General features: G+C 39.9%; 2 protein-coding genes across 2 annotated transcripts in view; both read left to right on the top strand.

Moving 5' to 3' along the window:
- The window catches only part of NAA15 (N-alpha-acetyltransferase 15, NatA auxiliary subunit), a 33,066-nt gene extending 15,151 nt beyond the window's left edge, over positions 1-17,915 (top strand). Inside the window, exons 7-20 of the mRNA XM_035111786.3 lie at positions 904-1,023; positions 3,498-3,593; positions 4,656-4,762; positions 5,742-5,814; positions 6,546-6,715; positions 8,058-8,210; positions 8,874-9,002; positions 9,812-10,025; positions 10,638-10,831; positions 11,798-11,906; positions 13,133-13,231; positions 14,465-14,608; positions 16,140-16,237; positions 16,497-17,915. Of these exons, the coding sequence (XP_034967677.1) occupies positions 904-1,023; positions 3,498-3,593; positions 4,656-4,762; positions 5,742-5,814; positions 6,546-6,715; positions 8,058-8,210; positions 8,874-9,002; positions 9,812-10,025; positions 10,638-10,831; positions 11,798-11,906; positions 13,133-13,231; positions 14,465-14,608; positions 16,140-16,237; positions 16,497-16,697 (1,907 nt within the window). The 3' untranslated portion in view covers positions 16,698-17,915. The remainder of the gene's footprint in view (positions 1-903; positions 1,024-3,497; positions 3,594-4,655; positions 4,763-5,741; positions 5,815-6,545; positions 6,716-8,057; positions 8,211-8,873; positions 9,003-9,811; positions 10,026-10,637; positions 10,832-11,797; positions 11,907-13,132; positions 13,232-14,464; positions 14,609-16,139; positions 16,238-16,496) is intronic.
- A 142-nt stretch (positions 17,916-18,057) lies between these two features.
- RAB33B (RAB33B, member RAS oncogene family) lies at positions 18,058-26,022 on the top strand. Its single transcript, XM_035111787.3, has 2 exons — positions 18,058-20,558; positions 22,104-26,022. The coding sequence occupies exons 1-2, from the start codon at positions 20,313-20,315 to the stop codon at positions 22,542-22,544; spliced, it is 687 nt and encodes a 228-aa protein (XP_034967678.3). The 5' UTR covers positions 18,058-20,312; the 3' UTR covers positions 22,545-26,022.
- Positions 26,023-26,096: the final 74 nt, after the last annotated feature.

Here is a 26,096-nt window from a genome sequence, read left to right as displayed (position 1 = left end):
TCCTGAATGTGAATTGATTTTCCATATGTGGTGATGATTTAAACTTTATAATTTTTTATGTTTTGCTTTTAACTGGTTTTATATATGCAATGTGTCATTTTATTATAATTTGCTTTGAGATGCCCCAGTGGAAATGATTCATAAATGAAATTTAATAATAATTGGCTTAAACCTTAGCGGGACTATATTATACATTGTTGCTGTGACTTTCATCTCCTCCAGTCCTCAAAAGTACAGAATTTAGCATCTTCATATTCCTTGGTTGTTGTTTTTTAAAAGCATATTTCAGGCCCTTCTTGCTTTGAATAAAAAATTGGAACATATTGGTAGTCTGTGTGCCCTTGACACAAAAGTGTATTAGGTTAAGGTAAAGGTAAAGGGACCCCTGACCATTAGGTCCAGTCGTGACCAACTCTGGGGTTGCGGCGCTCATCTCGCGTTATTGGCCAAGGGAGCCGGTGTACACCTTCCAGGTCATGTGGCCAGCATGACAAAGCCGCTTCTGGAGAACCAGAGCAGCACACACATTGGTGCAAAATACTATAGCAAATCTTGGGGGCATGCAGGGGGTGAGGGGGGAAAAGGTCTATTCTGTTTGGACAATCAGAAGTCTGTTAGATATTACCCAGCAACTTTGTGAATACCTTTTTTTTGTGTTAGCGACAACTGTTGTATCTTAACAACACATATGGTCTGTAGTAGCTTCAGACAAGTAAATCCCTTGCACGTGGCAGTATATAGGCTTTGCTTGATAGAAAAGGGCTCTGCACAAGTAGGAAATGTATCATGTTGGATGTTAGCTTCATGATACTTAGAAATACATTGTTTCATTGGCACAATATATATAGATATGTATATATTAAATACTCTCTCACGGTTGATTTATAACTGCATTTTTAACAGGAGAGCTTCTGTTACAACTCTGCAGGCTGGAAGAAGCCACTGAGATATATAGAGGATTGCAAGAAAGAAATCCTGAAAACTGGGCTTATTACAAAGGTTTAGAAAAGGCACTCAAACCAGGTAACAATATAGCTTGCACCAAGTTAGGTGTGAACCTGTAAATAACAAAGCCCTTATTTGCTTTTTAGATGTGATAGGAGCATATATTTTGTCATAATCCTCAGTTACTTTTCACAGCAAGCTGAATTGCGGTGAATTTACTTTACTTTTTGCAGAAAACTTGTGTATGATGGATGAGAAGTGCTCTATGTGTAAACATACAAACAAATTAGTGATGGGAGACAAATTCATTTTATGTAGGCTATGCTTCAAGAAATTGCAGTGTATTTTGAATTTCAGTAGAAGTGAGTTAATGTACATTTCTTTCTTTATCCATTTATGTCCTACTTTTCTAAGAAGTTCATAGTAGTATAAAACTGAGGGCAACACAACTTTTTCTACACTGCCTATTTGAGTTCTTCAGGTGTGATCAGGTTGGTTCTTGTCTACGTCAATGATGATGGGGAACACTTGGAACAATTCAGTCTATGCACTATGTGCTGATTGTATTCATAGAATTGTAGAGTTGGAAGGGACTATGGTCATCCAGTCCAACCCCCTGCAATGCAGGAATCTTTTGCCCAGCGTGGGGCTAGAACCCATGACCCTGAGATTAAGAGTTTCATGTTTTACCAACTGAGCTATCCCAGACTCAAAATCCACCACTGCTTTTTAAGCTCATAGATTTGTCATTCTTTGGAAGGGGGTATTCATATGTTGGTGTGTTTTGAATTTAAGGTCTTTTTCTAAAATTTGCAGTAGCGGAGATGGTGGAGGGCAGAGTTACTGGAGCAGATAGTGAACAAGACAGTTCTGCACTTGCTCTCCATCTTGCCCATCCTCCAATCTTGGTAATCAGGAAGGTTATTTCTGAATGCCAGCTCAGTCAAGACAAGGAGTCAGTTGTTACAGGCCCCCTCGGGCAAGAATACATCAATCAGGCTTGTGCCACTGAAACCTGGTTGGATGAAGTGGGGTGTGAGTTACTTTCCCCAAATATATTCTCCGGGTTTCAGGACATGACAGCAGTGTATACTTGAGGGAGAGCAAGGTTGTTTGAGCCTTAATGATTTGCTCCCCTGCTCAGGTATCCTGTTGAGCAGGTAGCCAGGATAAAGTTTCTGCAGCTGGTGTTGGGAACTGAAACATGGCCACTACCAAACACTCTTCCTGCTTCAGCTCTGAGTGTAGTTAGGGTTGCCAGACTCAATAGAGGACAGGACTTCTGTGCCTTTAATTGCCCTGCTCTCTTTTGAATCTGGAAACCTTAAAGAGAAACCAGCAGACCCTTTGTTTAATTTCCAAGCAAAGGGTCTGCTGGTTTCTCTTTAAGGTTTCCAGACTCAAAAGAGAGCAGGGCAATTAAAGGCACAGACGTCCTGTCCTCTATTGAGTCTGGCAACCCTAAGTGTAGTATAAAGGACCCCAAGTCTGATTATTTTCAGAGACTTTAGCATTCATACATCATTAGGAGGTAGCTCAGGATTTGATGGCCTCCATGACAACTTTGGGCCTCTTTCAATTGTAATTGGACCAGCACATGTGGCAAGACACACACTGGACTGGTTTTCTTCATTGGACTGGGAAAGGGTGATCTGTGGGGTAAGGCCTACCTTTTGTCTGGATCCCTGCCCATCCTGGCTGTTGAACTCTGTCCATGTGGACCTTGGAGGTTGTGAATGTCTCCTTGAGGGATGCAGTTGTCTCTACTGTCCTTAAAGCGGGACTTGTTGAGAAGCCTAATTTAGATCTTTTGGCCTGAGAGATTATTGTATTCTTCAGCAAGGCGGCAGAGCAAGTGGTGACGGGATAACTCCAGTCAGTGTTGGAAGAACCTACAGTATTCAGATAATTTCCCGTCAAACTTCAGGCCTGGTTTTGGAAAAGAAGCAGCCTTTTCCCATTGAAAATGTAGGGAGAGAGTGTGATCCTATCAGTTCTTCTGGAACTCTTAAGCAGCTTTCAGTACCATTGGGGGGAGGGGTCCATGCCTGCAGATGGACGCTGTTTGTGTCAAGGGATGTTTTTCCTGAGAATAAGGTTGCACTGTTGATGTACCATTTGTGTCAGAGGAATAACTTAAAGGCAGCACAATTCTTGCATGACGGCATGCAAGCCAATAATTATTTTGGTTTCTTCTTTTCAGTATGCCACCTGTCACTTTTACAATATGTAGTAATGGCTGCCAACTTGGACTGCTTTAAAGGGGGGTTAAGACAAATTCATGTGAGAATGCCCCGCCCTTGATACTCTCATGCAATGTAGGAAGCTGTTTTTTAAAATTTAGGGAAATTGCAATAGTGGTTTACAATTCGGCATGTGAAACCTGTGTAAAGGGGGGAAAATACTACTACTCAAGCACCAGGAGTATGAAAAGGGACACTCTGGATTTTGTCTATGGAAGTTACCCAAGTGAATGTAGTTTCAGTTATGTTTGGAATCATAAAAATTAGTGGCCACCTTAAATCCCAAATGACATGTTTTTGTTTTTCCAGCCAACATGTTAGAACGGTTCAAGATCTACGAAGAAGCCTGGACTAAGTACCCAAGGGGACTCGTTCCAAGAAGACTGCCATTGAACTTTTTGTCCGGTGAGTTGGATTTTGGCAATTAGGAGAATGAGTTACAATATTAGAGTGCCTCCTTTTCTTGCTACATCACCTTGTTATTAGCCATCTAGAAATTGCATCAAAATTTTGCTTTCTTTTAGCCAGCTTTAAACATTAGAAAGCATAGTTCCAAATTCCTGTCTCTATACTGTATCCTGTCTCTATACTGTAGCTTTTCCCAACCTGTTGCCCTTTAGCTGTATTGGACTCTCCATTAGCTTGAGCCAGCACTGCCATCAGTCAGGGTGATTTGGTTTGATTATTTAATTTCTATACCACTTAATATATTAAAAATATCTCTAAGCGGTGTACAAAAAATTGAAGCAACAACATATAACCCAAACAAAATATTATAAAAATACACGGTTTCAAAATGTTTACATATAAAAATGTTACATTAATACAGAGTTACCAATATATAGAAATCAATGCCAGCTCATTTTCCTTCTTACACACCGTCCTTCTCAGCCTCTGGTTTCTCACCCAGGGTCTAGCATGATGGGAGTTGTAGTCCAAAACTTCTGGAGTATACCAGGTTGGAGAAGACTGATCTGTTGTTAGAGTCACAGTCGGGGCATTGTTGAAGTGATTGACAGAATTGTGTCCCTGTTCTCCACCCCATAGAAATGTAGAGGCAAAGAGGGAAGTCCATGCACTGCAGGAGATATTAAACTTCACCTTAATTTAGCCTAAGAAAGAGAGTGATTAATGTTGCACTTCATCTGGCTCAAACTTTTTTTATTTGCCAGCATGCAATGCAGGGGTCAGCAACCTTTTTCAGCTGTGGGCCAGTCCACCGTCCCTCAGACCATGTGGTGGGCCGGACTATATTTTTTTTTTGGGGGGGGTGAACGAATTCCTATGCTCCACAAATAACCCAAAGATACATTTTAAATAAAAGGACACATTCTACTCATGTAAGAACACACTGATACCGGACTGTTCGTGGGCTGGATTGAGAAGGTGATTGGGCCGCATCTGACCCATGGGCCTTAGGTTGCATACCCCTGATGCAAAGTAACATTTGTGACATTTTTCTTCTAGGTGAAAAATTTACGGAATGTTTGGATAAATTTCTGAGGATGAATTTCAGCAAAGGATGCCCACCGGTCTTCAATACTTTGAGATCACTATACAAAGATAAAGAAAAGGTCATTATAACATCTGTGTGCTTTACTTTTTAATGTTCTCTCATCAGACACTATGTGTGTATCATTGTTTTCTTATGCTGAACAGGCCTATCTGGAACCTTAAAAATTCTGTAGAGATTCACAATAATGTCCTTTAAAAATGTTAATTTTCATAGAACCAGGTTAAGGATGTAAATTTGTTGGGGATAGAAAGACTCCGGGTGAAGCAAGAACAGATACAATAGTTTTGTTCAAGGATCCCTGCAATGTTCGTGGGCTAAAATCTCTTTACTGCCAGTGTTTTTGCAGCTTCCCCAGGGGGCCCTGAATGCATTCCAGTCCAGGATGTAATCAAACAGTATATGTGTGCATCTGAAATATGAGTACTTGTGAACTGACTGAGCCCCTGTATATAGGGAAGTAGAATATGGGCTATAAAACAGCCCTCTTACATGCTGAAACTTAAATGATGGTGATGATTATGATGATGTGCTAGTTTTGCAAATCTATGTGTTTTATAGGACTAGGTAATTTATACTTGGATTACAAGTTAGACTTCTGTAAACTATTGATGTCATACCTTGAAAATTGAAGTGTAATGTTATGTAAAGTAACTGCTGTTAAGCTATTGGGTGCAATTAAACTGTGAAGTATTCTCTAGAATTAGGTTCAAGATCTGGAAGCTCCTTTGTCAAATAATGAGCCCTAGTTGTTAGCCTAGTGGCAAGAGAATGATTTAGAAGGATCTAGTCCACTTTGTGGGATGTTTGGCTGTGTGGCCTAGCCCATCACTTCTTGAGTAGGAAGTAAAGCAACCCTCCTGTAAAAGTAGATACTGACCAGACTCTTATGTGGACAGAACAGTTCATTCTTACAATTCTGATTTATACTTCTATTTATGAAGTAGGACTTCATGGAGATGGGTTTGACTCTGAATTTGCAGTCTGCTGAATTAAACTACTAATAGGTACTTTATTTATTTGTTGTATTGTGTCTATAGGTGGCAATCATAGAAGAGCTAGTGGTAGGTTATGAAACCTCTCTGAAAAGTTGCAGATTATTTAACCCAAATGGTGAGTGCCACATGTTATATTATTATTCTGCAGCTAGGAATATGCTCCTCAAGAAAACAGTTGGGGTGGAGAATAGGCATCAAACAATCCATGTAGCCTGGTTTGCACCTGCACCTGCTATACCTGTTCCTGCCCATAGTTTCCTCTATCACCGGCTTATCTAGTCTTAGGATCAACTGAACTCAGGATGTGCTATAGCCGACAGCCTTGCATCATATGGGTAGAGCCATGTTTGGGCAGCCAAGCTCATTCTGCTCCATGCTTAGATGGCAGTGGCTTAAATGAAGGGTTGTGTCACTCACATATACTCACATTCAGCACCCTTTCTCCATGTTGCCGTGATGCAGCTGAGCGATGGAGCTGCACCCGGTGACTTGGGCCTGCCCTTCATTCCTATGTTAGAGCTGCAGCTTCAACAGAGTCCTCAGCCCAGCTCACATTAAGATGTGAAGTGTATTTTGTAGAATACCAGGGTACTTTGTAGACACCTCCTAGTTAAGTTATGTAACCTGAGATGTGATACTCTTAAAGGGAAAAATGAGAGCATGTGCATGAAATGGAACAGTGTTTAAACCATCTGTATCTTAATAAGCTTTATCAACCAATCCTCCCCATTTCTGTATACTAGCTTCTCGGCAGTCTGTAGCAAATAGCATGCCACTGGGTTTTTCCTTGTGCAGCTTACTATAAAGTGGAAAGGAAAAAAACCCTGTGAAATTTCCTCCAAATAGATGACGGTAAAGAAGAACCTCCAACGACATTACTCTGGGTCCAGTACTACTTGGCACAACACTATGACAAAATTGGGCAGCCGTCCATAGCTCTGGAATATATAAATGCTGCAATAGAAAGCACACCCACCTTGATAGAACTCTTCCTTGTGAAAGCTAAAATCTATAAGGTAACTCTTTTTATTATTGCAGAAGGCTTTTGCCACGTAGCACTACCCTTCTTGATTCTTTTACTACTTTGTATTTGGAGAATGAACAGATGATTTGGCTGTTGGTCAGGGCTCTTAAGAACATAAAGAACCCTGTTGGATCAGCCCCAAAGCCTCTAGCCAGCTTTTTGTTTCCCAATCTGATGCCTCTGGGAAGCCCACAATTGGGCAAAATTCCTCTCCTGATGCTGCTTCTCGGCACTTGAAAATCAAGGGCATGTTACCTCTGCTTCTGGAGGTAGTATATAATCATCATAGCAGTGTCTGGCACAGAACTTCAGTATCAGGATGTCTGGGTTGTTGTTTTTTCTTTTTTAAAAAAGCCAATCTCTGCTACCATCCGTACAGCTGCTGCTAGCACCAGTTGTTCTACTCATCATTGTTGTGGAAAAGAACTTGGAAATGTGCCTGACAGGGATTGCAAGTCAGAAGAGAATTTGGCTACTCTTTGTTATAGAGTGGGATTTCAGTGTATTGTACAGTGTACTATCTTTCTATAACTCTTTTGCTCTAATGGTCAATGATACCTGGTCTCCTGGTACTTATTTTAGAGGATCTGGATGCATTTCTCAAAAAAAGAAAAGAAAAAAGAAAAGATAACTGGTTACTAAATAAGTAAGGATGGCTTAGATCAGGCATCCCCAAACTTTGGCCCTCCAGATGTTTTGGACTACAGTTCCCATCTTCCCCGACCACTGGTTCTGTTAGCTAGGGAGCATGGGAGTTGTAGGCCAAAACATCTGGAGGGCCGCAGTTTGGGGATGCCTGGCTTAGATGATCTAGACCAGGGTTTCCCAAACTTGGGTCTCCAGTTGTTGGACTACAATTCCCATCATCCCTGTCCACTGGTCCTGCTAGCTAGGGATGATGGGAGTTGTAGTCCAAAAATAGCTGGAGACCAAAGTTTGGGAAGCCCTGATTTCAACCAAGGGTAGCCAGTGTGGTGCCCTCCAGATATTTTAGAATACAACTGCTGTCACCTTCAGCCTGGATGGCTGGTTATGCATGATAATAGTTGAAGTCCAGAGCATCTGGGAGGACACCATGTTGGCTAACCCTGATTTAAGTTATAATCCTATGCACAGTTACTTGCGAGTAAACTCCCTTGAGCATTGTGACCTTTGTTTCAGAGTAAACATAATTGTATTGTTAGGGTTGGGAATTGTTTTCGGCCTGTTTTAATGAGGAGCAGTACCGGGTATGTTACTTGCACCTTTCTTACTTTTATCTTTGCATTGAGTTGAACCTGGCAAACTACAGTTTACTGCATTTATCTAGCTTATCTTTGTTTTGTCTTTTCAAGCATGCTGGAAACATAAAAGAAGCTGCAAGATGGATGGATGAGGCTCAAGCTCTGGACACAGCGGACAGGTTTATTAACTCCAAATGTGCAAAGTACATGTTGAAAGCCAACTTGATAAAAGAAGCAGAAGAAATGTGTTCCAAATTTACAAGGGTTTGTTTGGCTTACTGTACTTTTTAGCTTACTGTGCTCAGTGTAGGCCATTGCTTTGAACAGTACTGCATATTCAGTTATTAAAAGGAGTTTTAGGGGTTACTTGTAAGTAAATCAGTGTCTGAATTGGGGGTAACTAGCCCCTGCAGGTGGTTCAGACTGCAACTCCCGGCAGCCCAAGCTATCATGGCCAACACTCAAGGCTGATGGAAATTGTAGTTCACAGCATCCAGAGGTCACCACAGTTGGCTACTGGTCTGAAGGAAGCTGTTATTGTCATTAAAGTAAAGCATTTCAATTTCTAGATGAGGTTTTCCCTTTTATGCATGTTGGCTTTCCCACCTGTCCTCCAGTCACAGCAACAAAGCAGTTTGGCATGTACTAGAATGCCCTTTTTGACCTTTTTGCACACTCACATTTTTGAAACTCACATTTGGACACAGTATTGATGTGTTGTTTCTTGTCTGTTGTACTTTTCTGCAGTGTTGGCCATACTATGCAAGCATGTTTTTCTAGCTGTAAGAAAAATGAAAAACTTTTTTAGAAATACCTTTCAGAGTCAAAATATTGCATATCCTTCTTAGTTAACTGTATATTTATAAGCTGAATATTTGTAGCAGCTTGCCTTGTATTTATTTATTTACTCTAATTTTTCTTTTCTAGGAAGGGACTTCAGCAGTGGAAAACTTGAATGAAATGCAGTGCATGTGGTTCCAGACAGAATGTGCCCAAGCTTATAAAGCAATGAATAAATTTGGAGAAGCACTTAAAAAATGCCACGAAATTGAGAGAGTATGTACCTGATGACCAATTTAATATTTCTTAGTGGTCTGTTCTCAGGAATCAAGTTTGACGAATCTCTAAGTGTATTGTTCTGAACCTCAAGAGTATCTAAACATGGGCTGTGCTTTATCTCTTATTATACTGCTTAAGGCCATAATTCATAATGTCTTCAATTCAGACATAACACCAAAACATAGTTTGATGATTGAGAAGAATCTCTGGGACCGTACGTTCCATTTCCCTGTTCCCCTGTCACATTCAGGTTTCCTTCCCCATTTTTTTGGTTTAGCTAACCCTAGCTTACTATGACATTTGAATGAGCAAAGTACGGTTACCACAGTTTGCAGATCCACTTCAAACCTTGTTTGGAATCAAGACATTATTTAGATAGCATGGAAAGCTATAGAAAAGAGGAGGAGAGCATGTGAGCCTACAGGGAATGTTCCTCATTTGCCAAACTCTTATTTGGAATTGCTTCTGATTTGACACTAGTTTTTGAAATACGTTCCAATGTAAGACTGCTGTATGCAGTGCTTGCATAATGCCATATCTAATTTGGCCTTCAGAGTCTCAGAGGTTCAACCCTGGCTTGCTACAAGAGATCCTTTTGAACCAGAGATACCAAGAACTGAATCATGACTTTCTTTCTGGGTTGTTGTACATAATTTACTGGTATCACTGAATTATGGCCTCTCTAAAGTGCTAGATTTTGGGTTCTGCTTGATCATGTTATCAGCACTTCTCTTTATGGTTCTGAAGTTTCGTTTTAGAACTTTTCTCATTCCCCATGCTTACTAAATAACATGATATTTTGTTAGCATTTTGTAGAAATCACAGATGACCAATTTGACTTCCACACATACTGTATGAGGAAAATCACGCTTCGATCATATGTGGACTTGTTGAAGCTAGAAGATGTACTTCGACAGCACCCATTTTATTTTAAGGCAGCAAGAATTGCCATAGAAATATACTTGAAGCTTCATGATAACCCTCTGACAGATGAGAACAAAGAGCATGAGGCTGACACAGGTATAAGTTGCTTCTAGTATTTTATGGCTCATTTCACACGCAATGTTAAACCGTACTTTAAAATAAACTATGGTTTAACACACTCAAGCTCTTTGCTCCTTCCCTGCTCCTCACTGTGCCATGTGGGAAAGGAAACACACCAGAATCTGGCCAGTCATAATGCTTGTGGTTTGTTTGGAGGAACAAAGATCGGCCTTTGCTCATGCTTTGTTGGAGAGAAACAAACCATGAGACCAAGTTTGCACATCACAAAGCAGTCTTGGTTCCCAGCTTGTTTCCTCACAGAGCAGCATAGCCAGGAGCACATGAGGAGTAAAGGGCTTTTGCAAGTTGAACCATAGTTTATTTTAAACTCTGCCTTTTGTATATACTGAGCCATATTGTCCTTTTGTGTCATTTCCATTGCCATGAGACACAAAATTTGTGGGGGGAGTTGTTTTGCTGTAAAAGGTGCATGCTGTGCTATGCGTGCTCCAGGTTTGGGGCATGATTTGGAATTTGAGAAGACTTGTTTAAAAATGGTATTAATAACCTGAACTGTAAGAATCTAGTGTTTGTTATTTTTATAGGAATCTTTCTATTCATAATCAACAAAGTATTTTTTCTGTATAGCAAATATGTCAGATAAGGAGCTAAAGAAGCTACGTAATAAGCAGAGGAGGGCTCAGAAAAAGGCTCAGTTGGAGGAGGAGAAAAAGAACGCTGAAAAAGAGAAGCAGCAACGAAACCAGAAAAAGAAGAAAGATGACGACGATGAAGAAATTGGAGGACCAAAGGAAGAGCTTATTCCTGAGAAACTAGCAAAGGTATTGAAACTTGGGGATGTAAATTGTGTTTGAACAACCATTTACACAGAACTATTTAAAGAGACTTCCACACTAAAAGTGTCACTCTAAAAGTGACTCTTGCATGCTAACTCAATCACAAATAGCAGCTTCTGTAAGGGCATTTTCACAGTTGTTCTGTTACACTGAAAAGTGAAACCAGAAACAGCTGAATCAGTTGTGTTCAAAGTGCTTGTTCAAGTGCTTTGAATACGAACTGCTTCTTGGGGCAGGTGAAACTCTCTATTTTTAAAATACAGCATTATTTTATTTCTTTTTCAAAAGTAGTTTGTATTTGAAGTACTGGAGGAAGTGCTTTGACAAAACCCAAATCACTTTATTCAGCCCCTTCAACTGCATTAGGGAGTTCCCAAAGGGAACTGATGTTGGGACTTTGGCTGTGCATGGTGTACTCCAAGCAGCAGGACTTCGAAGCACCTTGCAAAGGGTATTGCAGGCAGCAGCTGTCAGCTGATTGGTGGTGTCTGTAAACCCCTTTTTGGCTCAGCTTCAACTTTACCTGCCTTATATATAGCATCAGGTAAGTGGGCATGGCTCAGTGAAGATGAGTTTGAAGGCCTTATATATTACAAGGAACCTAGTATAGAGATAATGCACATTTGCTCCACCTGTGTATCCCAGGCCTTAGTGACAGGGATATCTAGTACCAAGAAGCCAGATTTTGCTTAACACCACAAGATTTGTGTGCAACGCTTTACTTTTGCCTGTAGAAATGAATAGCAGCCACTTAAAAGGGATATAGGCTTTATTTGGGGCAGGAGTAAATCTACTCCTTGCCTCTACTGACTTTGGGCACTAAAAATGAAAGAGTTCTAGTTTCTTCATTGGTGTTTGTCAGGAAAAGCAGTGGTTCTGTCTGACAAGTGTACTTCTGATAAGTCCTCTTGCAACTTTTGCTGTTTTGTCACACAAAAAATGCATGTTTAGGTTGAAGCTCCTTTGGAGGAAGCTATTAAGTTTTTAACTCCGTTGAAGAACTTGGTGAAGAACAAAATAGAAACCCATCTTTTTGCCTTTGAAATTTACTTCAGGAAAGGTAAGTGGAAGGTAAACTGAAGTGGAAATACACCAGTGTACAAAAGCAAGACGCATGCAGATGTTAGAAGGAGCAGGAGTCTTCCTCTTTTCTTCCATACCAGACTGGGCCTTGAGATGGAGTGTTCAGACACCTCCCCCACTTGGGTATCAGTTGTCATTATTTTCTTAGGAGTTCTTTTTATAAACATAGAATCTTATTGTAAGTAAGTTGAGAACCCTGCAGAAAAGGAAAACATGTTTCAGAAGATTACAATTTTTTTCTCTTGCAGAATTATTTTATGCATTGTTTCTGATTGCCAAGAGCTTGAGGACTCCATTGGCACTAAGGTGGTCTATATCAACAAATTTTGATTGTCAGAACTGACAGTCTGGAAGAGATGTTGACGTCCGGTATTTAGATTACATTTTTTTAAAAAATCTAACTCTCACTGCTTGGCATTTGGTATGAAAACTAAGAGGCATTGCTGCCTCTTGTAGTATGTCAGGTTTATGAGAAAAAAATAGTAATCTTTATAAAACCAATAACTTTCCAGTATTTGCCATATAAATAAAAAATAATTTCATAAACATACCGTATCATAGTTAAAATATTTCATGAAGCTAAGTCTTGATCCAAATGCCCTGTACACATGGGGAAACCCAGCCAGATGGGCGGGGTATAAATAATATATTATTATTATTATTATGGATTTCCCCCTTTCCATAGCTTTCCAGTCCAGCAGCTTGTCACAGTCGCCAAACAAATGCCTTTGGGAAGCCTCCAAGCAGGATCTGAGTGCAACAGCACTCTCTGCATTATCAGACACTGCTTATAATGATCCCCCAACTTCTAGGAGAAGCCTTTAGAAGGCAGTAGTGGTGTGCTAGAAAAGCTTCAGTTCCCTAGCAGAAATGTTTTCCATTTGCACATGAGGCTTTTTAGGTCCAAGTCAGCTTATTTTGTTTCGTAGTTCCCAGAACTCGCTGTGTTTAAGTTGAATAAAACTTGTTATATTGGTGTATAGGTTGCATGACCATGGCATATCCCTCTGCTGAAAATGTAGAACATAAACATAATGACCTTCATCTCATTTATCCCTAATCATTATAATTTCAAATGTAATTATATTGATCATAACATCTAAAGTATAGTGAGGCTTTCTGTTGTATTTATTCGCCAAGTCTGATTCCCTAGTACATTAGAACCTCTTGTAATGTGGTGCCAATTTATTTTGCCTCCTGCAGAAAAATTCCTCCTTATGCTGCAGTCTGTGAAGAGAGCATTTGCTATTGACCCTAGTCATCCATGGCTCCATGAGTGTATGATTCACCTCTTCAGCAGTGGTATGAACCTAGAAATCATAATTCCAGACGCTATTATAGTCAGTCATACCTTATACCTGATAAAGACTCTGAGCAGTTTACTCAAATACAAACAACACAATTGATTTTATTTTCTGATTTGTTTTGATATTTCTTTAAAAAGAGTGCATGGATCTGTCCAGTTTCTCTCTCTCCTTCCTCAGTTTAATCTTTTAGTTACTGCATAATACTTGCAAGTTTAAAATGCCTGGTTCAGTATGCTACCTTTTATCATTATGTTCCTCTTCAGAGAAGGGGGAAAATTGCACAATACTAGGGTGTTTTTTTTGTTTTTTGTTTAGAATCAATATGTTGACTACGTACATGGACAGTAAAGAAAAGAATGGCTGGGATTGGGGTGGGGCAGTGTTCTTGGATATAGACAAACTGCAGGAAAGCTCTGTCCACAACTATTTTAGGTTTCTCATTGTAAAGCGGGGCTTATGTACTTCCAAATGATTATCAAATTTCACCCCGGAGAACCAAAACTTACCAGAATAAGTAGCATTGAACTAGACAGACAATTTCTGTCACTCAGTATATAGTACAGTGGTACCTTGGTTTAAGAACAGCTTCGTTTCTGAACAACTTGGATTAAGAACACTGCAAACCCGGAAGTAGGTGTTTTGGTTTGTGAACTTTGGCTTGGAAGCAGAACATGTTTCGCTTCCTGTTGAGTGTGTTCCATTTGTAAATTGAGTCCCCCACTGCTATGGGAAAGCACGCCTTGGTTTAAGAACCTTTGGTTAAGAACAGACTTCCAGAATGGATTAAGTTTGTAAACCAAGGTACCACTGTAGTTCATGAGTTTAAATGATTGATTTTTTTTCTTTAAAATAAATAAATAAAGCGAGCATATTGAATTAAGTGTCTCCCATTCTGCTATTAATTCAAAACTACTATTCATTTAACTCTGACAGGCCATAGTCATACCTTGGGTTGCCTCCGCTGTGGGTTGCGTTTTTCCGGGTTGTGAACGCTGTGGACCCGGAAGTGATTACTTCCGGGTTCCGCCACGTGTGCATGTGCAGAAGTGCTCTATTGCACTTTCTTGCATGCGTGAAAGCGCCGCTCGGGTTGCGGACTTTTCAGGGTGCGAACGGTACCCCGGAACGGATCGGGTCCGCAACCCAAGGTACCACTGTACAATTTTTAATAAGTGTATTAAAGCGTAACATATTCTGCAGCAGTTAACTATGTTTTCTAACATTACAGTTTCTGAAAGCAAAGATCTACCAGAAACAGTCAGAACAGTGTTGAATCAAGAAATGAATCGGCTTTTTGGTGCAACTAATCCAAAGAACTTCAATGAAACTTTCCTTAAACAAAACTATGATTCACTACCACACAGATTATCTGGTATGTAATTTGCTGCATATTCCAAGTTTATCTTGGCAGTTTTTAATTTTGCTGCCTAGTAATGTACCACTCTTGGTCCTACACGTGAGATCTTGTCTACCATACCAGTTGCATTCATGCCAGTTTATGGCAAGATGGCTTTCATCAATCGAAAAACATTAGAATGTATTTCTTTCAAAAGTCAAGAGTCAGGATACTAGAGACAAGCTACATGTTCAGTTTTGTGTGAGGGATCAAATATTTGAATGCTCTCTCATATTAAAAATAAACATCCCTGTGCAATTTCTTTTTAATTAAGTTTAGTCATTTGAAACCCAGTACAGTATTACACTGCTGCTTATTTCCATCTTAGAGCTGGGATGTCTTGACTGTTCCATTGCATGATTGATATGCAGACTCATAATATTATAATTCTAGCGTTTCAGATTTTTTGAACTAATTCTTCGTAATGAAGTAGCTGAGCAAAGGAGGTGGCATAAATAAATGACTTTCACAGTTGCTGTCACAGGCTCAGCAAAAGTAGCACAAAGACGAGATAGACCTTAAAGTAATGCTATTAAAACCCTACCTTTAACATTTAAGCATAACTAGTTAATGAGAGGAGTGTTTTGTAGTAGGCAGTTATCAAAGTAATAGGATATTGGTATTATGATACTAGTTTTACTAAGATAAGTTATATACTCTTAAATACTCTTAGACTGTGTAATGGTAACAGTTTGCCATTGTTTAAAAAGGCTGCATGAACCTTTTCTATTACTTGACATTAAGCCCTGACATTAAGCTCTGTGTTTGATGTTATTGCAGTTAGTTCCATTTATAAATTTTCCAAACAACAACAAGGCAGAATTTGCAACTTTGCTTTTGTTTCTTTGATAGATTAGGTTATCTCTTACTGACAAGAAAGAAATTGCAGTTTCTAGGTTGTGATCTCTCAATACTGCATGCACATTTCCATATTTACAAATGGAGGCTTGGATCCTGAATTTCTCTAAACAGACAAATCCAGTTGGCAGAAGTGTACCCCAGCCCATGGAGTCCCTTGTGCTACGAAGACTTCGTGCAAAGTTAGGACATAGGAAACTGTCAAATACTATTGGTCCATCTGATTCTAAGCAGTTGCTCTGCCATTGAGTTAAAACCCTTCACCTGGGGGATCCTCCAGAACTTCTGCCACTTCAGTCAGTGGGAGCTCCTGCTCAATTGAAAGCCATTCCATTCATAGAACACTTCAGATACAAGTCAGAGGGTTTATAGAGCAAAGTGAGAGGGAGAGTTAGTAAGCACTTCATTTCCCATTCCATATGCGAGACCCAGGGTATAAGATTCCTATCTTGATCCTAAACTCATTGGCCTTGCTGCAATTACTCACATACTCAGGGCTTATTCTACCCAAAGGGCACATCTAGTTTACAAAATGGAAATGCCCACTTGCAAAAAAAACAGAGTGGCCACATCTGAAAGTAACTTAAAGAGATCGCAGCATTTTTGTTTCAATTTTCTGATTAACTGAATGACTTCTCCTCTCTTCTAGCTGCCAAAATGGTGTATTATTTGGATTCTACTAGCCAGAAAAGAGCTGTGGAGCTGGCAACTTGCCTTGATGAATCCCTCACAAACAGAAATCTTCAGGTAAATATGTCTGATATACAGAATTATCTTAGCTTCAGGTGTACCTTTTCCAAACGATACAACTTGTAATATTTAATAAATCTCTAGGGAGCAGAAAAAGCATACTTTTTATAGTATTCTAATGTAAGGTAAGAAACATGTAAATATTAAACATTCAAGCAAGAAAATAATCTTTTAAAATAATGAAAACAGAACTAGCAGTAATGTGAATTGATACACAGGATCTTTTTAAAGGATTAACACTGTTTTCACATTTTAGACTTGTATCGAGGTATTGGAAGCATTGAATGATGGTAGCCTTGGAGACTGTAAAGAAGCAGCTGAAATGTACAGAGCAAATTGTCATAAGCTTTTCCCTTATGCTTTGGCTTTTATGCCCCCTGGATATGAAGATGATATGAAGATCACAATTAATGGAGATATATCTGCAGAAACTGAAGAACTGGCCAATGAAATATGAACTTTTTAAAAGGAGTGGAATGATTTTGGACCGTATCTGGTGTATAATATTTTTGTCACGCACCTGCTGAATTGTTCTAACCTACACAGAATGGAAGGAGTAAAAAATGGTTGCCTTCAAAGTTTTACTTTTTTTATCCTGCTGATGAGTATATAATATAAAGTAACGTATTACTGGATATAGGTGGCTCAGTTAAAAGAAAAACTAAGCACTGCTAAAATTGAAAAGTATCCTTTATCTACATACCCCATTTTAAACTAATTTATATGGAATCTGAAGGCTTAACACCCATTGGAGCAGGTGTGTGGCAGAAATATTACTTTAAATTTGTCTTGTTGAGATGACTATCTCAGACAGCAAAAATGCTGTTTTAGCACTGGATCCTTTTCACTGAGCACAAAGAGTTGTTGGGGCTTTAACATCTGACTGATTTTGATACAGAGATGATTCTACCCTTTGGAAGTATGCAATGTGAATCACTATTTGCAGACAAACCTGCAATACATATATAATGCTGTTGTAGAGACTGGGACTTAAAATATGAAGCAAAATAACGAAACATAAGGTGTTCAATTAGCTTGTTGTGTCTCCGAAATTCACTGCACGTGATCAGTTTGGTGTTCTTGCACCACAGTTTTTAAATGAAGGAACCAGTTAGAACATACTTTGTTTTTATTAAAATTTGAAAAGAAATCAACACTGCTGTTCAGGAGATGAGCATGATGACAGCATCATTTGGCTGTACATGTTAAAACTGTAATGCAAGAACCAAATGAAATTATGCACTGTGATGTGGCACCAACTCATTAAAAAGACAGCATGTATTTTTCACGTACAGTGAAAATATAAATGAACATAACTATGGCTTGAAATTTCAAAGAGTGGAATTCCTGACTACCAATTTGTGACTGATTGAGAGACTAATTGTTTAAAACCTCAGCAGGCCTTGTTCACGTTATGCAGAAAAAAGTGCTGCAGTTTAGATACCTCTGGAACTTTTCCACAGTGTCACAGGTTTGTAATACTTGAAGCCCTACATTTCTAAGAATATATTTCTTGCTCAGTTGTTTCAGGCAAGCCCATGACTTTGTAACTTTTAACGGGCCCGATATTTTTTTTCAATAACAGACAAGCTTCTTATTCCTGCAGTTACAGATGTAATTTCCTTTGTCAAACATAAGGTACCAAATATAATGCAATAAAATGTTTTGAAAAAGAGCTGTGTGGCTATAGAATTTGCAAACTGCTGTCGGAAGAGATGTAGTCTAATACCAGTGTAACATGAATTACTTATAATAGCTTTTTTGTTAGTGTTGGTGAAATCCCACAATGCATAATGCAGCAGTGCTTGGAGACACTATTTCCCCTTCCTGCCCCTCTTCTCCAATAAAGCTAACCCACAATCGCTGCTGTTGTGAACAGTAATTTGCAACTTGGCAGTAATGGTTCTGTTCCATGAGTTAATAGTAAATATCTCTGCAAAAATACAACATCTTTATGAAGACTACAAATTTAAATGAGAACTTTTATAAGCTATGAAGTTTGCAATAAGAAATCTAAGGCACAGTGTAGAAAATGGTAAAAATAATTTGCAGTATGAGAAACTTGACAGTTGACACTTCATGGTTTTCACTGTTGTACATCTCTTTAGAGAGATCATTACTCTTTCTGTGATAAGAAAAAATGTTAAAGGAAAGTATTGACTTGTCATTCATCTAGAGCCTTGCCCTTTTGGCAACAAAAGAAGTTTGTCAGAACTTTGTGTTAACTGTACTACAATATTTCCATGAAAATAATTTCGCTGTCTGCTACTGAGACATTCTGCTACATTACATTTAAACCAAGAGCTGAATATTACGCCTAGTCTGCAAATATTCAGTGTTATCTATCTGGAAACCTTAGTATCCTACGTGCTTGTTTTTCTTCCCCTTAACTTAGCCACTTTATATACAGGAAATACTTTCTGTAGTCATGATGTTCCATGGAAACTGCTCTAGAATTAGCCCTATTGTCTTTTAGGATGCCACATTATTTCTAGAGTACTGTACTCTGCTAATAGGAGATGGGCTTGGGTTAATAATTTACACCTTTTTCCTCTTCCAGTGATAGTTGGTCAACTAAAACTCACTCATTTGTGGCTTTTGTTTTTACCAAGGATAGTGTGTTTCATTATAGTTACAACTGTGTGATCTTGCAGTGACATAAATTTTGAAGGTAGGTATATAGTGGGCATCATATACACATAAAAACTCACACAGTAATCTGGTCATTACTATTTAAGCAGCACGCACATACACCTTTTGTAGTGGGTCATTAAAAAATTATCATTGTGACCTATAGGAAGGCAAAAGCAAGGCAGCCCAGAGGCAGAATAATCATATGCTGGTCTACTTGGAAACACATTTCACTGATTTTGGTGGTACTTGCTCGTTGTAAGCAAGTATAGGGTTGTGTTGGGTTTTTTAAAATATATTGTCCACTTAAGCAGGTAGAGGAGCTGAGCAAGGGGTGGTGCACTTTGCACCCCCTGAGAAGCAAAATTAATTATGCAAATCAAGTGAAGATTGTAGGACAAAGTTGCTGGGTTTTTAGAAAAAGGAATGGTTTCTGCTGAACAGCACTGGCTCCAGCAGGAAAGTAGAGAACAATATGTAAATAGAAGCTGCTGCTCAAAGGCTCATGTATTGCCCAGGATGTCTCATCTCTGCCATGAGCAGGAACTGCAGGTAAAAAATAAGACGCTGTTCCTGCATCTTTGCTAACTCTGTAGAAGGGCGTTTCAGCAGGTTGATCTGAAGTTTCCTTTTTGGCAGCTGCCCACCAGTACCGAAATTCACTCTTCTATTTGCGCGAGCTGTTTAAAGGCGCAAGAGCGCGGTCTACTTTTTCACCCTTTTCCATCTGTTGTTGGAGCAACAGATTTTGGCTAGAAAGAGGCCGTGTTGGTCCAGTGCCCAGCCAGAAGCTGATGTTCATGGCTTTCCCCACAGCTGCTGCCAGAGGCGCTGCAAGTTTTAAGGCTTGGTCTTTGGGGGGGGAGGGAATTGCCTTTCTTGGGAACTTTCTGCCCATCATTCTCGCCGGATAACTCCCACTTGTCATATGGGGACGAGAGAGACAGCCAGGGGTGTGAGACGCGCTTGTACTGAGGGAGGAGACTGGCACGAGCTTAGCGCTGGCGAACAATGACAGCCAGGTGGCCGCTGCCGCCCCCAACCCGCCACTTAAAGACGCGTTGGTAACACCCCACTTCTCGCGAGCTTTGGTGTTCCCGTCGTCCCTGTCCCCCGCGCTGAGGCGAGCGGAAACGCCCCCTTCCACGGCCTCGCCCTCTTCGCCTATCAGGCCCGGCCTATGCCGCGAAAGGGGCGGAGGTGTTCCTCCTACGTGGCTTAACACGCGTGAAGCAGCCGCCCTCAGGTGCGGAAGCGAAGCGGGACGGCTTGCCGCCTGCCTTGTCAGGGAGGGGGGAAATGAGCGCGAGCGAGCGACGGGGGCGCGCGGCCCTTTTTCGCCTCCCCGCCGCGACGCGAATCCCTCCGCCAGGTTGGGCCTGAGCGACTAAGCCGCGAGTGACTCGGCGCAGCGGAAGGCGCCTTCACGGGCCCGGCGGCGATGGCGGCGGCGGCCGAGGTGGAGTCGTCTCTGGAGCTGAGCCTGTCGAGCAGCTACTCGGGGCCGGGGACGTTGCCCCCCGCGCGCTCCCGCATCTTCAAGATCATCGTCATCGGGGACTCGAACGTGGGGAAAACGTGCCTCACTTTCCGCTTTTGCGCGGGCCGCTTCCCGGAGCGCACCGAGGCCACCATCGGGGTGGATTTCCGAGAACGCGCCGTCGACATCGACGGGGAGCGCATCAAGGTGCGGAAACCCGAGGTCGCCTCCTCAGGCTGCTTTTCCTCTGCCAGAATCAGGGGCTGTTCTGCCGGCTGCCTTGCAGCTGGCACGTAGTAGATGCAAAGTGGCCGGGAGTCCAGGGCTGCTGCTCCTTTAACAGGTGTGTGCAGAAAAGGCAGGTGCTTTGCCTCGGTAAGCGACGTCTGCTGAGATTGCCTCTGCTGCAATACTGTTAAAGGTGCAGGTGATGAAAGATTCCTGCATTGCCGCGGGTTGGACTAGATGACCCTCGTGGTCAGGTCCCTTCCAACTCTATGATCTATGACTTCTTTTACACCAGGTCACCATGCACAACAGGAGTGGGCAACTCCAGTCCTGTTGCTCATCTATGCTGCGTGGAGTTGACACACGGCCAGAAATATGGAGGTCATTTGTTATACTTTTATCTCAGCTACTTCCCCTGAATCAAGATTTGTGTTTGCAACAGTCTGAGTGCAGTAACTTAAGGGAGTCCCCTGGTGAGCTTCATCGCTGAGCCCGAGGCTTGGTGTTATAGTTGCACCTGTAAACATGCTGTTAGTTGCACCTCTGAGCCCCTTGGTCTAACTAATTTTTGTTCATGTGCTGAGTGCTGAACATGTATTAACATCACACAGTTTTGAAGATGTTCTCATATTTAGTCAGACTTGTGGCCTACTGCATCTCTATACAGTGGTACCTCTATTTACGAATTTAATGCGTTCCGAACGCACATTCGTAAGTCAAAAAAAATTGTAAGTCGAATCCCATAGGAATACATTGGGAGAAAAAAAATCATAAGTCGAAGCAACCCTATCTAAAAATTCGTAAGTAGAAAAAATCCTATCTAAACCGCATCCAAGATGGTGGACGGAGCTCCGTTCGTAAGTAGAGTTATTCGTAAGTAGAGGTACCACTGTACCAGTGTTTAAATAAGCTCACAAAAGTTTGCAAACACAAGGCTAGTTTGCTAGGGCCTTGCAGAATTCTTCATCCCACCTCTAGCAACATGTGGTTTCTGTGCTGGGTGCAGAGATGCAGAGCTTGCATGCACCCAGCTGCATGGAATTCCTGGTTACCTTTGGGTACCAGCTAGTGCTTAAATGGAAAGGTGTGTCATCCTTATACATGTACAATTATGTTAAGCAATGACAGCTCTGCTTTTTAATTGAAATGTAAGCATGCTGATTCTTAAACTCACGTAGATCCTAATTAATCTTCATACTCATGTCATAATGTGAATTTCTTGGCAAGCTCTTAATTCCTGCAATACCTTCATCTACAGTGAAAGAAACACAATTACTAATATTTAGTATAGCTGATTTGGAAAACTGATGTATAAAAAGGTGTTTGCAGGAAGCTTCACAGCAAAAGTTTTCATGTTTTGTTGCTGAGATATAAAACCACTGACCTCAAAGACCCTCATGAACAGAAATCATAGCAATATAAAAGTACTGTTGAGTTAAAGTTGAAATTATGCCTTTCCACCAGCATAAGTGAAATCATTTATTTTTCCTTGTTTCTCTTCTCTCCTCTTCTCGGTACATCTAGATTCAGCTCTGGGATACAGCAGGGCAGGAGCGATTCAGGAAGAGCATGGTACAGCACTATTACAGGAATGTACATGCAGTCGTTTTTGTATATGACATGACAAATATTGCCAGTTTCCATAGTTTGCCACTGTGGATTGAAGAATGCAAACAACACTTGGTCACCAATGATATACCCCGGATTTTGGTTGGAAATAAATGCGATCTGAGAAGTGCAATTCAGGTCCCTACGGACATGGCTCAGAAATTTGCTGACACTCATAGCATGCCACTGTTTGAAACGTCTGCTAAAAACCCTAATGACAATGATCATGTGGAAGCTATATTTATGACCCTGGCTCATAAGCTCAAGAGTCACAAGCCACTCATGCTTAGTCGGCTACCCGATAACACAATTCACTTAGAACCTGCAGCAAAACCCGCCATGCCATGTTGGTGTTAGCTCACAGTATTTTTGCAGTCATCACTTTGGTCTGTTTGCCAGTGCTTTGAGAGTGTGGTGTTGGTAATGTTCCAGTTTAGTAGAAATTACATTGAATCTGCTGGGCACTTTATTGTATGTACTCACATCTGGATGTGTGCCACTTATCTCTGCACTTTGTTAACTGTATCATCTAAATTACTGAAGATTTATGGAAGTTAGATTTGTGAAGCTTGACTCTGGTCCCATTGAAGTAGCTTAGTTCTGAGATCTTTTCTCCACTAAAATAGAAATGTGTAGGTTAGGTCAAATCACTGATGCCTTTTGCATTCAATTGGAGCAGATCACGGTTCTATAGAAACCCAAAGAGTAGTATGACATGATAATTTTAAGTGAATTACTTTTAGATAATTTGGTAAATTGATTTGTGAATTGTACTCTATCACATGTCTTAATCATGCAATGGAATGAAGACTCGACTTGAGCACAAGTGTTAAGTCACCTCTTGCCTTCATCCCATTACTTTATCTAAACTCTAGGTTAGTTAATTATGAAAGCAACTTTACTTTCTGTGTAAAGTTATGTTTGATGGCCCTCATAGTTTTATATTCTTCTTTATATGTGAGACAGAAATGACATTGGGAAAAAATATCTAGGGTTATCTTTTGCACAATAAAATGAAATCATGTGAATCTCATGGAACATTGGAAATTGCATTGAAAACTGAAGCTGTAGTGGATTGTTTATTTCTGATGTAACCACAGGAGATCAGAAAGTATCCACTCAATGGTGGCATTGCTCTGGAAGCGAAGCCATCAATAGGAACACCAGATCTTGTAGTTCAGATTCTCCCTAAATATCTTAACCCTTTTTAGAAAGCTCTAACACCATTCTAAAAATGACCCTGTATCATTTGTATTCATAGCATTATGATGTAACTTAAGGTGTATTGGTTGACTTTCATTATTAGCAGTGGTTATAACCTACACAACATACAAAATGCCAAAATGCGAGACTTGATTGGGGTATTTTTAGTACCCCAATGGAATACTATGAAGCAAATGGCCAAGGTAAAAGTCTTAGGAATGCACGGTTTATCCTACTAAAAAGCACACAGTGAATTCAAATGTAGGCTGCAAATAATATAGGGGAAATCATATTCTATCCTGTGTGATTGACTCGCTATGTTTTGCTTTTGAAATAGCATAAAGTAGGAGCAACTGAACTTCAGAATCTGCAATTTGTAAAAAAAGTAAAATAAAATAACTACTTGTGTGCCTTAGCTATGAACATATGGAAGGGGCGGTCTATATCATCACATAGTATCAAAAATACATAAAATATGAATTAAAATGGCTGTTTTCTATAAGTAATATTAGCAGCATGTTTTTAGTAACAGTTAAGAGGCATCTTCAGATAGATTTGCAGCCAAGAGTGTCTGTCTATAAAGTGTCTAGAGCTGAACTTAGAAGATTTCTTGCTTGATGATTTTGTGTAAACATCTTTCTGCCATAATAACTGCCCTCCACCTCTGGGCAGCTCAAGCTCAAGGTGTAAGGGGTAGGTGGGCTTTCCTGTGTTCATTGTATAACATGCACTACTGGCACAAGCGCCCAATTCAACCTTCCAGTACCGAGTAATTGGCAAGTGGAGAAATCCTAGTGCCTATCTTCATCTCCTGGCACAAATATAGCTCCAGTCTTGTATATCTATTGTTGCTAATTGGGACCATCACCCATTAAAGAAAGAAAATTGAGCTTTTATTGACTAGTAAAATATTAAATCTACAAATATTGAGGAAAGGATAAAACAGATCTGTAGAAAAGGGCATACATTATTTGAGTGAATGACAAATAATGGGGATTGAATTTAATTACATTTAATCTTTGTACCCTTGCTCTTCCCTCCACTTGGAAAGCTCTAGCTGCCAACAGTAACGTGTTGTTAGAATTCTGTTAGCAGTGGCTGCCACCTGGTGTTTTTTTTAAGTATTAAAAACAAATATTTTACAAATAAATCATTGTTAATCAACTAGGACAGTAGGAGCCAACATGGTGCCCTCTAGTTGTTGTGGACTACAACTGCCATCAGTCCCAGTCAGCTTGGCCAGTGGACAGGGATGATGGTACTTGTAGTTCAAAACATCTGGAGGCTACCGCATTGGCTGTTTCGGAAGTGAGCATTACAAACCTTAGTATAAGTGAACCTTGTGTAGGAGTTGATCTTAACTCTGTTGTTCAGTACTGTACCATATTGTAACCTTTTTGATCCTCATTATTTCACATGTGTCCTACATTTCATGTGAGCTTACATATAACTTTTGGTTACATAAAAAGGGAAAGCAATGAAATTCAAGATACCGTTACATATTATTCTAAGAGAATGGAGTATCAGTATTATAGGCTAACACTTAAAGAATAATTTGCTTAATATTCCAAATCCAATTTGCATATACCGGTATCTACTGTGTGCTGCTCATTAAATGTCTTACTAAGTTTTAACCTTTACTGTAATGTTATTGAAGGCAGACTTATTAGAACAATTACTGTAATTATAATTGCCAAATACTAGGTGCTATTCTGTTGTACATTAGCATAGTGAAGTATAAAACACTAGCTTTTTTGTTTAGGAAAATAAATTGATTGCACCTTAATCAGTAAAATGCAAGGAATACAATCCACTTGCATTGTGGGCCAAATGTGTGAGAGGATTGTGCCCAAGTTTATATAGGGGTTGTTGTTTTTTGCTTGTAACTAAAAGTGACAGGGTTTTTCTTGTTTAGTTTTTCTACAACACTTGAAAAAGGGAAGCTCTTTTTACTCTGCTTTGTGTCTTTACTTTTCGTTTACGCACTTTCTAGAAATCATTTATTTAATACTAAGACTCTTCAGTGATTTTAAATGAAAAAATGTTCATAAATGTATATTTCTAAAATATTTCTCAAATATGGTTTACATTCCTCTTTTCAGGACTCACCTGTTTACTTCATTTTCTTAATCCATTTAAGTAAAAGATAGCTTTTAATGCAAATGTAATAATGTGTGCATTAAATCAAATCCTAAAGAAAGTAAAAATAAAAATAAAAACCAGGGTTCTGTAATCAGAAGGAAGAGGGTATTGAAGAATAAATCATGTGGCTACAACATATAGGACAACATCCCTGTATTGCTCCTAGGATAGGTCTGCTAACTAATGTTGGATTTCACCCATAAATACTGATGAAATGGTTATTTTAAAACTGTTTAAACTGCTATGGTATAGTATAGAATTGTTCTGTCTTATTATTGCAAAATAACATTGAGCATTGTCATCTTATCAGCACCAGTTATGTTGATAGTATCTTAAACAGTGTTGTTAATCCAAAATGCCTCCCCATTTAATAATGCTTTACCTACAAAACGTCAATTGCTCTTTCTAAAAGCAAAAGGAAAGATTTATTTAAATTACCACAAGTACGTGCCCTGTCTTAAACTACGGTAATAAATGCTAGCAAGTAAAATTCTGCTTTTGTCTCATTTTTCTCCACTGTAATTGCCCGTCAGTTAGAAACATTCACATTGTTACGAGTGTTGT

This window comes from Zootoca vivipara, chromosome Z1, assembly GCF_965207765.1.
Source record: "Zootoca vivipara chromosome Z1, rZooViv2.hap1.1, whole genome shotgun sequence".
Classification (NCBI taxonomy): Eukaryota; Metazoa; Chordata; class Lepidosauria; order Squamata; family Lacertidae; genus Zootoca; species Zootoca vivipara.
This window is presented reverse-complemented; position numbering and strand designations above follow the sequence as displayed.

What these genes read in the sequence shown, in the direction of transcription:
- RAB33B (XM_035111787.3), top strand. Translation starts at nt 20,313, where the DNA reads ATGGCGGCGGCGGCCGAGGTGGAGTCGTCTCTGGAGCTGAGCCTGTCG. An exon ending in TCGACGGGGAGCGCATCAAG is followed by an intron (nt 20,559 to 22,103) that starts GTGCGGAAACCC and finishes CGGTACATCTAG; the next exon opens with ATTCAGCTCTGGGATACAGC.